Source organism: Malaclemys terrapin, chromosome 1 (genome assembly GCF_027887155.1).
Source record: "Malaclemys terrapin pileata isolate rMalTer1 chromosome 1, rMalTer1.hap1, whole genome shotgun sequence".
NCBI classification, from domain to species: domain Eukaryota; kingdom Metazoa; phylum Chordata; order Testudines; family Emydidae; genus Malaclemys; species Malaclemys terrapin.
In genome coordinates this window covers 337,219,233-337,232,099 of record NC_071505.1, presented here as the reverse complement: position 1 = coordinate 337,232,099, position 12,867 = coordinate 337,219,233, and the positions used below count along the sequence as shown (strand labels likewise).

General features: G+C 47.3%; 1 protein-coding gene across 4 annotated transcripts in view; it reads right to left on the bottom strand.

Annotated features, from left to right (window-relative positions):
- Positions 1-706: 706 nt before the first annotated feature.
- The window catches only part of PAK1 (p21 (RAC1) activated kinase 1), a 115,024-nt gene continuing 102,863 nt past the window's right edge, over positions 707-12,867 (bottom strand). For all 4 annotated transcript variants that reach the window (XM_054015805.1, XM_054015803.1, XM_054015806.1 and 1 more), the window contains 3 exons: positions 5,462-5,658; positions 3,169-3,306; positions 707-1,451 (listed from right to left, as the gene is read on the bottom strand). In XM_054015805.1, coding sequence (XP_053871780.1) covers positions 1,365-1,451; positions 3,169-3,306; positions 5,462-5,658 — 422 coding nt within the window. In that variant the 3' untranslated portion in view covers positions 707-1,364. The remainder of the gene's footprint in view (positions 1,452-3,168; positions 3,307-5,461; positions 5,659-12,867) is intronic.

The window sequence follows — 12,867 nt, the reverse complement described above, 5'->3', positions numbered from 1 at the left end:
CAGCTGCTTAGACTCCATATCATGTTCATAATTGGATATACGCAGGTCTAGGGAACTCCGAGTGTAAAATAATCTAGTTTGCACCTACCACTTTAGCCATCACCTCTGGACACCCAGTGGCAAACAAAGAATAGCATGAACAGTAGTCCAATTTGAGAGGAGTGTGTTTATGACTGAAGTTAATCCTCTAAATCCTCTCTCCCCCACCCTGAGGTCAGAAATGCAGCAGTTTTTATTAAAATCAACATACAGCTGGTTATAGTCCAGTGTTTAGGACACAGATTTCTCCACTCAGATGCAGTTCCAAGTTTCCTGATGCTTTAAAAACTGTGGCAACCAGAGGAATTAACAACCCTCTTGGTTCTCCAGATAAATCACAGGATAAAGAAAACAGATTATTTAGCTTTCATACACACACACACACCATACCCAACAGCATCTGAACTTGGCATAGAAAATTATACTTTCTCAAATACCACTGTGGCAAACTGTGGGCAAATGGTGATACTGTAATGGTGACCACTGTATCAGTGTTTTATGATACAGAGCAGTGATTTCTTTAACACAAGCTGTGCTTTACAAATGAAATAGTTTTAAAAATAGGCCTGCCACCTTCTTCTGCGATTCACCTTCTAACGCACCAGAAATATTATTTTTTGGAAGTGATCTAATAATTAGCAGAATTGAAAACGGAAGCCTACAAATCTGAGATGAAAACAGAAAGAGGATCTTTTAATCAGAGGCTGAGTCACAAGACATAGCACAAAGGTGATCCATGAATTAAATCCTCCGATGGTTGCAGAAAGTTCATTCGGAATATTTCAGCTCTCTCTGTCAAGGCGTCCGGCAGCACTGAGGAAGTGTTCGGGTGCTGCATACTCTTGCAGCCCCCTTTTCAGTTATTAAAGCTGTTCAGATTTCTGCTGGCTGCTCCATTATTCAAGTAATCCAAAGCATGCAGGAGTTTCAGTAGTGTAACAACTGAGCTGGGCAGAGGCAGGGAAAATGCAGCCAGCGAGAGATTTAATTTATTAAGATAAACATGGTCTAAGGCTCCACACTTATGTTAAAAAATAAACACAGTAAGAGATATGAAATCAAACTGGCTTTGCTACATCAGGCTCAGAGATTCTCACAAAGACCTTGTCAACCATACAAAATAGTCTTCTCCCACAAAGAGGGTGAGAAGGCTGTTCACGGCTTTAGATCAGCAATGCCTCCTTTAACATTCAACAAATACTACTTCTGTGGCCCACTCTCAGGGGATCAAAGTTTTGGGCACCCCCAAGGAGCAGGAAGGCATGTATTCAGGGTCTGAAATGAACATTGAAAAGACTTGGCACGATGACTATGATGATTCCGCGTTAGTGGTTGTTCTTCGCTGCCTCTTTTGCGGCAATAATCAGAGGAGTGAGACTAGAAAGGGGCTTCGCAATTTTCAGGAACTGGTGCTAGGAGAGAAGGAGAAAACTACGTTATTGACGACACCTTTGAGGTCAAGTCTCACCACAGAGGGAAACGTTTGCACTGAAGCCATGCAGAGCTCAAGTGGTTTGCAGTTTAGTTTAGTTACAGGCTCAAAACTCAAACCAGGTTAAACTAAAAGGTTTGCTGAAGTCACAAACCTTTCAAGCAAGCCTGGACTGAGTTCCAGCTTTGCACCAAAATCAGGCTAAATTCCCAGCTTTGTGGCTTGTAACACAAAACTAGTTGAAATTCAGGAAATTCGTCATGGATTCGGAGTTAATTCAAAAATATAAACTAAAAGTTAGAGGATCTTAGTCCTGGACAGAACAAAGACAGAGATCTGCTCTAGTTCACCCACAAGTTATTCAGCTGGATGTGGGAGTCACTGGGTGATTTTCTATGGCCTGTGTCATGCAAGAGGTCAGACTCAATTATCATAATGGTGCCTTCCGGCCTTTCAATCTATTCATATCTGCAAAGCGGAACTGGAGTTTGGCACAGCTATAGTCAAACTGGCAATCCAAGTCATTTACTAGATATCCAGGCGTCCATTTGCTGGACACCTTCCACTTACTACAATGCAACCCAGATATGGTCGCGCATCCATCACACTATACATGGTGCCACAAAGCACTGTATGGAGAGTTCATCCTGAGCTGAAGGTGGTGGGTTTTGAGGTAAATTTCAAGAAATGGCAATACCTGCAGCAGTGGGGAAATAATTCCATGTATAGGGGGTAACAAGTAAAGCTTCTAATGCCCAATCCGACCATAGCGCGTCAAGGGAGGAGAGCAGAAGGCAGACTTAAGTGGATCTCAAGTGAGGGAAGTCAAGTAGAGCCCAGGCATTAATGAATTGAGGGACATGACCATCCCATCAGTCACACATGCACAACTCCCACTGGACTTCTGTGGGAGTGGAACACACGCAAATGGATGGGGTTGAATTCAGTCCTGGAATTGGACATCCGTGGAAACAGAGGGGAGGTGGGTGAGAGGCCAGTACTGTTCTGCTCCCTGGAAGCATTTTGGCTACAACACCCAGGCTTCTGAAACAGAGACAGCAGGGATTTAGGAAGAGCATCAGTGAGAGAATGGCACCCAATACAGGGTTAGCGATTAAGGCATGAGTAGAGGCGTCTCAGGGGAAGCAGACACAAGGTAAGGCAGACTAGCAGAGCATGGACAGGGAGGAAGTCCCCTTTGTAGCCAAGCGGAGGTGAATAAAGGAGAGAGACGGCAGGGACTGAGACATGGTATAAAAAGACACTTGCAGCAGAAGGGCTGTCATGGGAATCATTCAGTTGACAAGGCCAAGAAGAGCAGGGAGAGAAGTCTGAGCAATGAGGGAGAGTGCTGACACACACAGAGTTGGGCACCAGCTGTGGAGAAACCATGGGAGTAAGGGGCTCCGCATCTTGGAGGGCCAGGCCCAGAGTGAGCATTTTGAATTTGGGTACAGAATATTCCACGCAGCTGTTGCCATTAGACAGTGGCTAAAACAAAAAGGGATGGGAACCAGGGAAAGAGTCCTAAAGTAAAAAATCCTCATCAATCCAGTCCCTGTGCTCCTTCGGGCAAGTCACCTAAGGCATGCGTGTGCCATCAGCCATGCCATTTTAAACATGAAAGAAATCCTTAGTAGAGGCCAGAGTGTTGGCTTGACTTGAGCTCGCCTCTCCACCCCCCTCCCAGTGGTTACCTGTAGCAGTTCCTTGGCAGAGCCTCTTTTCTCTACATCCATCTCGAGACAGCGGTTCAGGAAGTCTCGAAATATGGGCGAAAGCTTCTCAGGGTTCTGCAGCTCTGGAGTACCATTGGTGGCAATGAGATACAGGGCCTGAAGGAAACAAACACCAAGGAAACAAAAGGAAAAGAGGGGCCATTCAGATTCACCTCTTGTTTGAGCAAGATCCCTCCTTCTACAAATTACACAGGCTTCTATTTTTCCTGCACATTCGGTTAGGAACAAATTGTTGCATGACTCATACACGCTTATGTCCATTCATGTTTATTATAAAACAGCACTGCTGTCTGCCCTATTTTTAAATGGACAGGATCCAGTCCTCTAGTATTTTACCCTATTAATCCAGGTTTGGATCCTATAGTCATCTGGAGGGATTTGCAAGAAGAAAAAACATTTCATGCCTTGTCTAAGGGCTTTTATACACAGAGGAGTTTACTAGCATAACTATATCAGGATAATTACTCCACTGTGGTTTATATTGGTATAACTCCTTGAGTGGACACTTTTATTCTGCAAGAAGAATGTCCACACAGGGAGTTATACCGCTATAATTACAGAAGCGTAACTCTTCTGGCATAGTTATGTCTGTAAATGTCCCTGCATACACAAACCCAGAGAGCCCATTTTTGTATGACACTGAGTGCCTGTCTGCAATAGCTCAGGCACTCAGCACCTTGCAAGAACAACCAGCTTTCCCACTATGACAGGGTAAAGTCCGACTGCTCCAAACAGAGGGAATTAAGAACCAATGGGCTCAGAGAATTTGATTTAAATGAGAACCATCCTTCTGGAGGAGGAGGTCTCCACCTGAACAGAAAGAAGGCAAGAATCAGTTTGGTGCTCCCAGGTAGTCTGAAGGCTTTTCAGAGCCCCTGAACCTAAGGGGAGCAATTCGACAGCCTGGGAACTGGAGCACCTTGAGTTAAATGAGGCCATAGTGTTAAGTTAATGAGGCCAGTTAAGTAACATTCACTTCCTTTCCCTTCTTTCCTCCTCACTGCCTCCCTCCCTTTGGGCTTTTTCTTAGGCTATGTCTACAGTACAGCCTGTGTCAGCAAAACTTATGTCGCTCAGGGGTGTGAATATTCTATCTCCTAGCAACATGAATTACACCAATGTAAGTGCTGGTGTGCACAGCTCTATGTTGGCGGGAGAGTTCCTCCCACCGACGTAGCTTCTGCCACTCGCAGAGGTGGGTTTTTTATTCCCATAGGAGAGCTCTCTCCCATCAGCACAAAGCGTCCTCATCAGACGCGCTGCAGCGACACAGCTGTATCAGTGCAGCTGCAGTGCTGTACATACAGACAAGGCCTTAGTCTCTTGCACTGGAAACAAACGTTAAACAAACTGGGCTAGACTCTTCTCATCCTCTCAGGAGTCACCTCTGACTGACAGAGGGATAATTTGATCCATTGATTAACTTTGCGGGTCATCTGCATCCCAAATGAATAAGGGAAGGTCTGGTGTCTATCATATATGGAAAAGGACAAGGACAGACATTTTTAGATTATGTAAAAACCCCAACATTTTACAAAACTATTAACAGAAACATTTTCTTTTTTTTTTTTTTAATAGTTGACGAATGTGTTTGGATTTGAAACTTCTCCTGCAATACTTGGGCTCAGCCTTTGCAACCCATCCACCACTGCCACATGAGAACCAGGCAGTGAAATGGAATGGGATTGCACAGAAGGGGCTGGGCTCGAGGACTTGAGAAGCCAGCCAGAATTACAGACCACTATGCCTAGCGGTGCTCCTGCTGCCCCACGCCCATAACTTGGGATAGCAAGTAACTACCCACAATCTGGCCCTCAATGTCTTAGGAGTGAGTCTACAAAAGTGCCTGCCGTGCTTTGAAGTGGGCCACTGGAAAGGTATTCCTGGAAAGACAGCTTGCGAAGGATGGTTAAATCAGTTCACAAAAACGAGACCACAGGCCTCCACTAGCTAGAACCAAACTCAGACTTTTAAGGCTCTGAAATGGTCAGAATTTTCCTCATTTCTAGTTTCTAGCCAGGATAGGGACTGAGAGAAATGGCACGAAAGGCTATTCTTGTATTGCTTCTGGCCTAATATAGCAGAGAAGTTCAGAGAGGCATCCAGGATGCATCCATTCGCCCTAATGCAGAAACTTCGGAGGTTTCCTTATTAACGTATGACTTTACAGTAACTATCACTAAAGCGAAGCTGACTCTCGCACGTCTGGCTGACTCTCGCACGGCACTCCAGTGACATAGCATTAACTTACTCTCAGGGGGTTCTCATTGAGGTAAGGAGGCTCTCCCTCAATCATTTCAATAGCCATGATTCCCAGAGACCAGATGTCCACTTTCGGCCCATAAGCTTTCCGCGTCACCACTTCAGGAGCCATCCAGTAAGGTGTCCCCACCATGGTGCTGCGTTTGCTCTGCTCTGGTGTTATCTGGGCACAGAAACCAAAGTCAGCTGAAAGAGAAAATGGGGGTGGGGGAAGCAAGGAGACATTTTAAAGATAAGTTAGTTCACAAAGATATATGAGAACAGCCATACTGGGTCAGACCAAAGGTCCATCTAGCCCAGTATCCTGTCTTCTGACAGTGGTTAGTGCCAGGTGCTTCAGAGGGAATGAACAGAACAGGTAATCATCAAGTGATCCATCCCATGTCATTCATTCCCAGTTTCTGGCAAACAGAGGGTAGGGACACCATCTCTGCCCATCCTGCCTAATAGCCACTGATGGACCTATCCTGCATGAACCGTTCTCGTTCCTTTTTAACCCTGTTATAGTCTTGGCCGTCACACCATCCTCTGGCAAAGAGTTCCACAGGTTGATTGTGCGTTGTGTGAAGAAATATTTCCTTTTGTTTGTTTTAAACCTGCTGCCTATTCATTTCATTTGGTGACCCCTAGTTCTTGTGTTATGAGAATGCCATTAATGCCAGAGAACTGAGTAAAAACAAGGCTGAAAATGGGTTTCATATTATGCATCAGCTAATGTAAGCGATGGCCGTAGTTATGGAAGGAAGGATAGTTATGTGGTTAGGACACAAGGCATCTGGATTCTGTACAGTAACTCCTCACTTAACGTTGTCCCGGTTAACGTTGTTTCGTCGTTATGTTGCTGATCGATTAGGGAACATGCTCGTTTAAAGTTGCGCAATGCTCCCTTATAACGTTGTTTGTCAGCCGCCTGCTTTGTCCACTGCTTGCAGGAAGAGCAGCCCATTGGAGCTAGCTGGTGGGGGCTTGGAACCAGGGTGGATCGGCAGCCCCACTATCAGCTCCCCTAAGTTCCCTGTGCAGCAGCCACCCAGCAGGCTATCAATTGCCGGCAGTTCAGCTGTCCCTCCCCCCACTGCCATGTGCTGCTCCTGCCCTCTGCCTTGGAGCTGCTCCTGGGAGCCTCCTGCTTGCTGTGCGGGGGAGAGGGGAAGTGGGGGGCTAACGTCAGGGTGTCCCCCTCCTCCCTACTCCTGCCCCCTGCTTACCCCATCTCCATATGGAGCAAGATGGGGACGACAGGGCTCAGGAGGGAGAGAGCTTGCTGGCTGCAGCTGCTGATTCAACTTCCTGATCTTTTTAAAGTCAATGTAGTTAGAGTGGTGTCAGCGTACTTAAAGGGGCAATGCACATTTCTCTCTCTCTCCCACACACAGGGTGTCTCTCTCTGTCTGCCATGCTGTCTCCCCTGTATACTGTGTGTGTACATATCGTTTTTTGTCTGGTGAAAAAAATTCCCTGGAACCTAACCCGCCCCCACATTTAAATTAATTCTTATGGGGAAATTGGATTCGCTTAACATCATTTCGCTTAAAGTCGCATTTTTCAGGAGCATAACTACAGCGTTAAGCGAGGAGTTACTGTAATGACTCACTGTAATGACGTTGGACAAGTGAACACCTCCATGACCACATATAAAATGGGGACAGTATTTCTTGTCTCACAACCTCCCTGAAAAAGTAGTGTCCTTATAGCACCTTGAAAGTGTAAAGCACTATAGATGGTGTACATTCTAAATGTCGTTATTCTAAGTTGACATTGCCAGAAAAGTGAACTGATGCAAAGTCTGATCTGGGATTAGGATAGTCTATGTTTTTTCTCATCAGATGTGTCACATCTGTCTCATCAGTTGTGTTATTTCCACAGTAGATACATCATCCCATCTAGCTGGATTTGCTTTAAAGTGTGAACACTTATGTCCATACTAAAATTAATTTACTTTTAGACATTTAAATTCGGTTATGGTCAAAAGTAGGAATGGAACCTTTAAGTGAAGATTTCTGATCCCCATGTCTTTTCAACTCATCTGCTTATTTTACTGATTAAAACAAGTATTTACTCTTGTTTGCCTTGCAAAGCCAATCCAGCAAGCTGGTTTCTCTCATGCCTCGTGCACCATAAGAAATGGTTACTTACTGGAACTGTGATTCTTCAAGATGGGATACAGATGTGTATAGTCCACGTAAGTGCGTGTGCGCCCAGCGCACCAGAGCTGGAGAAATTTGCCTAGCAGTACCCGCAGAGAGGCAGCACTTTCGCCTTGTCACCATAGCCCGTCCCCTGGCTACATGGGATGGCGCTGTCCCAATCCTCCCTCAGTTCTTAGCACCAAATGCCTGGAAACAAGACTCCAATACAGAGGGGCTGGAGGCTGGGTCATGGAATACATGACTGCATTACATCTCGAAGAACCACAGTTACAGTAAGTAACCGTTTCTTCTTCAAGCAGACATAGCCGTGTATTCCACTTGAGTGACTCACAAGCAGTACCCCACCAGGAGGCGGGGTTCAGGGTCTACCTAAACAGTGACTCCAAGACCGCTCTACCAAAGTCTGCATCCACCCTGGAACGTGCGGTTATGGCATAATGGTTCGTGAACGTATGTATTGACGACCACGTAGCAGCCCTGCAAATGTCCAGTATGGAAATGTCACTGAGGAACGCTATGGATGGTGCTTGCGCCATAATAGAATGAGCTCGCACCCACTGAGAGGGGGTAGCCAGAGCCATTTCCTACACAGTCTTGATGCAGGAGGTTATCCATTTGGAGATGGTCTCTGCAGACACCACTTGACCCTGCATACGACACAAATGAGGCAAAGCAAGAAATGGTTTAGGCCTGTCCAGATGGATAGCCTGACATCTAAGATATGGAGACACTGCTTTTTGGAGATGAATATGGCTTAGGAAAGAACACAGGTATATACATCACCTGGTTTAAATGAAACTGAGAAACCACTTTAGACAAAAATTTTGGATGCAGGCCATAAAGTCACTTTGTCTTTGGAGAATTGTGTATATGGAGGCTCTGCCATCAGAGCCTGCAACTCTGACACTCTCCTTGGGGATGTGATCACTACCAGGAATACAGTTTTCTGACACACAAGCGGTAAGGGACAAGATGCCAGGGGCTCGAATGGAGGTCCCATTAAGGCTGTTAGGATGAGGTAAGGTCCCACAGATGAACTGGCTCTATGAATGGAGGATGTAGATGAAGGAGCCCTTCTAAGAATCTTGCTACCATGGCATTGAAGACGACGGATCTTCCCTGAATGGGGGGAGGGGGGAATGAAATGCCGATATCGCTGCCAGATACGCTTTCAATAAACTAAACACAAGCCCCAATGACAGAAGGTGCAGCAGGTTCTCCAAAATGCCCTGGACAGAGGTCAGCGATGGTTGGATTCTGCAGGCTAACGGCCACACCGAAAATCGCTTCCATTTCACTGAATAGGGCACCCTGGTGGAACGTCCTCTACTGTTAAGGAGGATTTGTTGGACAGCCACCAAACACGGCTCTTCCTCCTCATTCAGCTGTTCCACAACCATGTTGTTTCCAAAGCCAGCAGAGAGCGGATCTGCTCAAAGAGCAGTATCTCGTGAGAGGGGGCCCTGAAGGGGGATGGGGAGGGAGGGTGGGAAGGAGTTGTGGAGAGGAACTGGATGGCATAACCCAATCTGATGGTGCTTAGGGCCCAGCTGTGGGTGGTGATCGAGCCCCAAGCATTGTGAAAGCAGGCCAGCCTGTCCCCAAAGCAGAGACGAGCAATGACTGGAACAGTGCTCTGGACCAAAGAGGAAAATGGGCGCTTGGAGGACAGTGTGTGGACTGGCTGAACCCTGAGACCAACTGCTTTCTCCTGTTGAATCTATCCCTCTTTCTGGGTTTGTCCCATTGCCTTGGAGGAGGGCAAGGCTGGCCAAACGTGTGCTATGGACAATACTGCTGCTGAACGCCACTGGCATGTACACCCCCAAGGACCGCAGGGTAGCCCCGGAGTCCTTGAAGGAATGCAGCTTCTCGTCAGTTTTGTCAAAAAACAGCGTTTGGCTGTTGCAGGGTAAATCCTCAATGACTTGCTGGACATCAGGGGCAATGCCCAGACTCTGCAGCCAAGAAGCCCTCCTCATGGTGACTGCAGAGGCCACCACCCAGGCCAAAGTGTTCACGATGTCTAGCATGGGCTGCAAGGTCACCTTAGCCACCAAGCAGCCCTCAGTGACAAATGTCCAAAATTCCTCTCACAAGGCAGCTGGTCTGTGAACTCTGACACAACTGTCCAGTTAACAAAATCATACTTGGACCACAAGCGTTGCTAGTTCGCATCCATAAGGAAGAGGAGTCCCTACGCTTAGGGGACTGCCCTGCTGGGCTCTGTCATTCACCGCAGATACAACTAGGGAATTTGTGGCTGGATGGGAGTAAAACCCCTCAAATCTCTGCATGGGAACGAAACAGCACTTTTCCATGCGCTTAGCTGCAGGTGGTACTGAAGCCAGCATGCTCCAGAGTGCCTTAGCTGGTTCAAGGAGCACGTCCTTGATAGGAGGGCGACTCTCCCAGGAGTAGACGGCTGCAGGATATCCACTAATTTGTGGGTATTCTCTTGCAAGAACTCCACTTGGATACTGAGGGAAGAAGCTATGCCCCGCAAAAGCTCTTGGTATGCCTTAAAATCCTCTGGTACTGAAGGCAAGGATGAGCCAGGCAGCACAGAATCTTCCAGAAATGAAGACTAGGCCCTTACCTGAGCCTAAGCCAGATCCTGTTCCAGGGCTGACGGACCCGGACGGGACGACTTCGGAGGCTCTGCAGGGAGAAGGACCCCCAGAGCCTGGGACTGCAGTGTACCATGATGGTCATCACTGCAGACCTGGCCAGCAATTTTGCCTTCAAGCAAAACAAAGAGTGGGACCTCTGCAACCGAGGAGGATTCCATGGAGGCCGTTGACATGGATAATGCATTGGTGGCCAGTAAGTACCAGGCCACAGGCCTCCCTCCTGACCATGAGACAAGCATCAATCCTGGTACCGTAACATTCCATCAAAGGGCCCCGGTGCTGGTCAGGCCATGGAGAGCAGGAGAATGACAACCCCGACACAGATGCCAAGGAGCCTCGGGATCCTGGAAAAAAGGGTGGAGCGAGACCAGAGGGAACAAGTAACCTGTCTAACGCATCCCTCGTCCAGAACAAGGCAGGAAGAGGTGCTGCCCATGGAAACGGTACCATCAGTATTGAGCATGCTGGTTCTGGAAGCGTTGTCAATCCCAAAGTCAGCAGCAGTACCAGATTGTCTGATGGTACCGACGTTGAGGGAGGTGAAAGTTGCCATGGAAGCACTTGCGGAGCCAACTGTAGCTGTGCCGAGGAGATTCCTGGTACCGAGGTTCCTGTACCGATTCTGGCACCGACCCTGGAAGGGGAACACTGGGGTATGGTGCCGATAGACCTGAGGTTTCAGCACTTGTTCAGCCAACAGAACTATACATGATGCAGTCCTGGAGAAGTCCTGGACCAATGGAGAGATTGGGACCAAGAGGCAGAGGAGGTCTGTAGCTGCCTGGTACCGACTGTTTCCACATTTATTCGTGTATCAGTATCTCCCTCGTTGGTACCAGACTCAAGACGCCAGAACCGGAGTCAACAGTACAGGGATTCTAGCCTTCCTACTCAGTACCAGGTAAGGGTTAGAGGTACCTGTGCCATCCCGCACACTGGCACCAATTCTGTGCTGGTCCGTGCTTTTCCTGGGTCAGGTGGAAGAGTCACCCCCAGACCTGAAGCAATCTCAGGTGGTGTCATGGGACCTTTTCCTCGGCGCTGTCAGCAGGAACAGCTCCTCAGTTTCTTCAGAGAGGTGACTGCTCCGGAACATGAAGTGGCAGCACTCTCAGAACCCAAGGGTGATCTGCAACCCAGTGAGGGCCCTGGTACCGAAGCAGGCTGCACGGCCTGTTCGAGCAGGTGCTGCTTCAGGCAAATATCCCATGCCTCTTGAGTCCGTTTTCTTAAACGATTTGCTCATCACACAACACTCTGATGTGGGCCTCATCGAGACAGAACAAGCACTGCATGTGGGGATCACTCCTTCACAGAAACCACGTTTTAAACATCGGTGGCAGCATCACCAAGGAAACAAACTACTACAATTAATGCTACTCTAACACTACAGGTACTACTAACTAAAAGAACTAGATAAATTCATGGAGGATAGGTCCATCAATGGCTGTTAGCCTGGATGGGCAGGGATGGTGTCCCTAGCCTCTGGTTGCCAGAAGCTGGGAATAGGCGACAGGGGATGGATCACTTGATGCTTATCTGTTCCGTTCATTCCCTCTGGGGCACCTGGCATTGGCCACTGTCGGAAGACAGGATACTGGGCTAGATAGACCTTTGGTCTGACCAAGTATGGGGCCATTCTTATGTTCTAACTACACACAAGGGAAAATAGTAAACTAGTTGAGAGGTAACGAGGTTAAGATCACACAGGGCGCTGACTCCAGCCACAGGCACCAAGAATAAACTGAGGGAGGGTCAGGACAACACTGCCTCATGTAGCTATGGGAGGGGTTATGGCCACTAAGCATGAGTGCCACCCCCTATGGGTACTGCTAGGGAAATTTCTTCAGCTCTGGTGTACTGGGTGCATGCACACCTAACTGGAATATATATCTGCATCTACTTGAAGAAGAAACATAACTACCAGCAAAAACTTTGCTGGTAGAATTTTATTTCAGGTTGAGGTAAGGGGGAGAACACATACGGCTTAATTTTTAGATCCCAGGTTGAGCCTTGCACCCAGGCTAACAGCTAGAAAAATCATCTATGGGTTATAATGGAGTAAATTTGTATTGGAGCCATTGAGAGAATCAGCCTGAAAGCATACTGCACCATTTTCACAGAGAGACTTTTCTAACTTAACCCGCACTAGGCAGCTATCAGAATGCAGTTTAAAAAAAAAAATTCTATAATGCACACAGCATCTTTGCCTCTGGCTAGCTATTCATAGCTTGCTACAAAGTCAAAACCGTGGGATACTGAAGTGCAGTTCTACTCTGAAAAGGGATTTATGTAAAAAATATAAATGATACCTTCTTACTCAGCAGATCTGCTCGGGGAGTGAATTTAGAGTTATATCTGCTTACGTTACTGACTAAAGCAGAGGTTTATGTCTCCTGTTAACCCTGGAGCAGGTTTCTCTTCCATCCAGTACACCATTAACAGAGTTCTTTACTGGGTTCCAATCATTTACCCCTGTGCCAGCTCACAGAAAGCAATATGATTGCACAGGTGATATTAAGGACATAATGTGGCACGCAGAATCTTTATTGCTGGTGATAATGTGCAAGAAGGAAAAAACTTAGCTTGGCTCTCAGAGCCCAGGCTGAGTG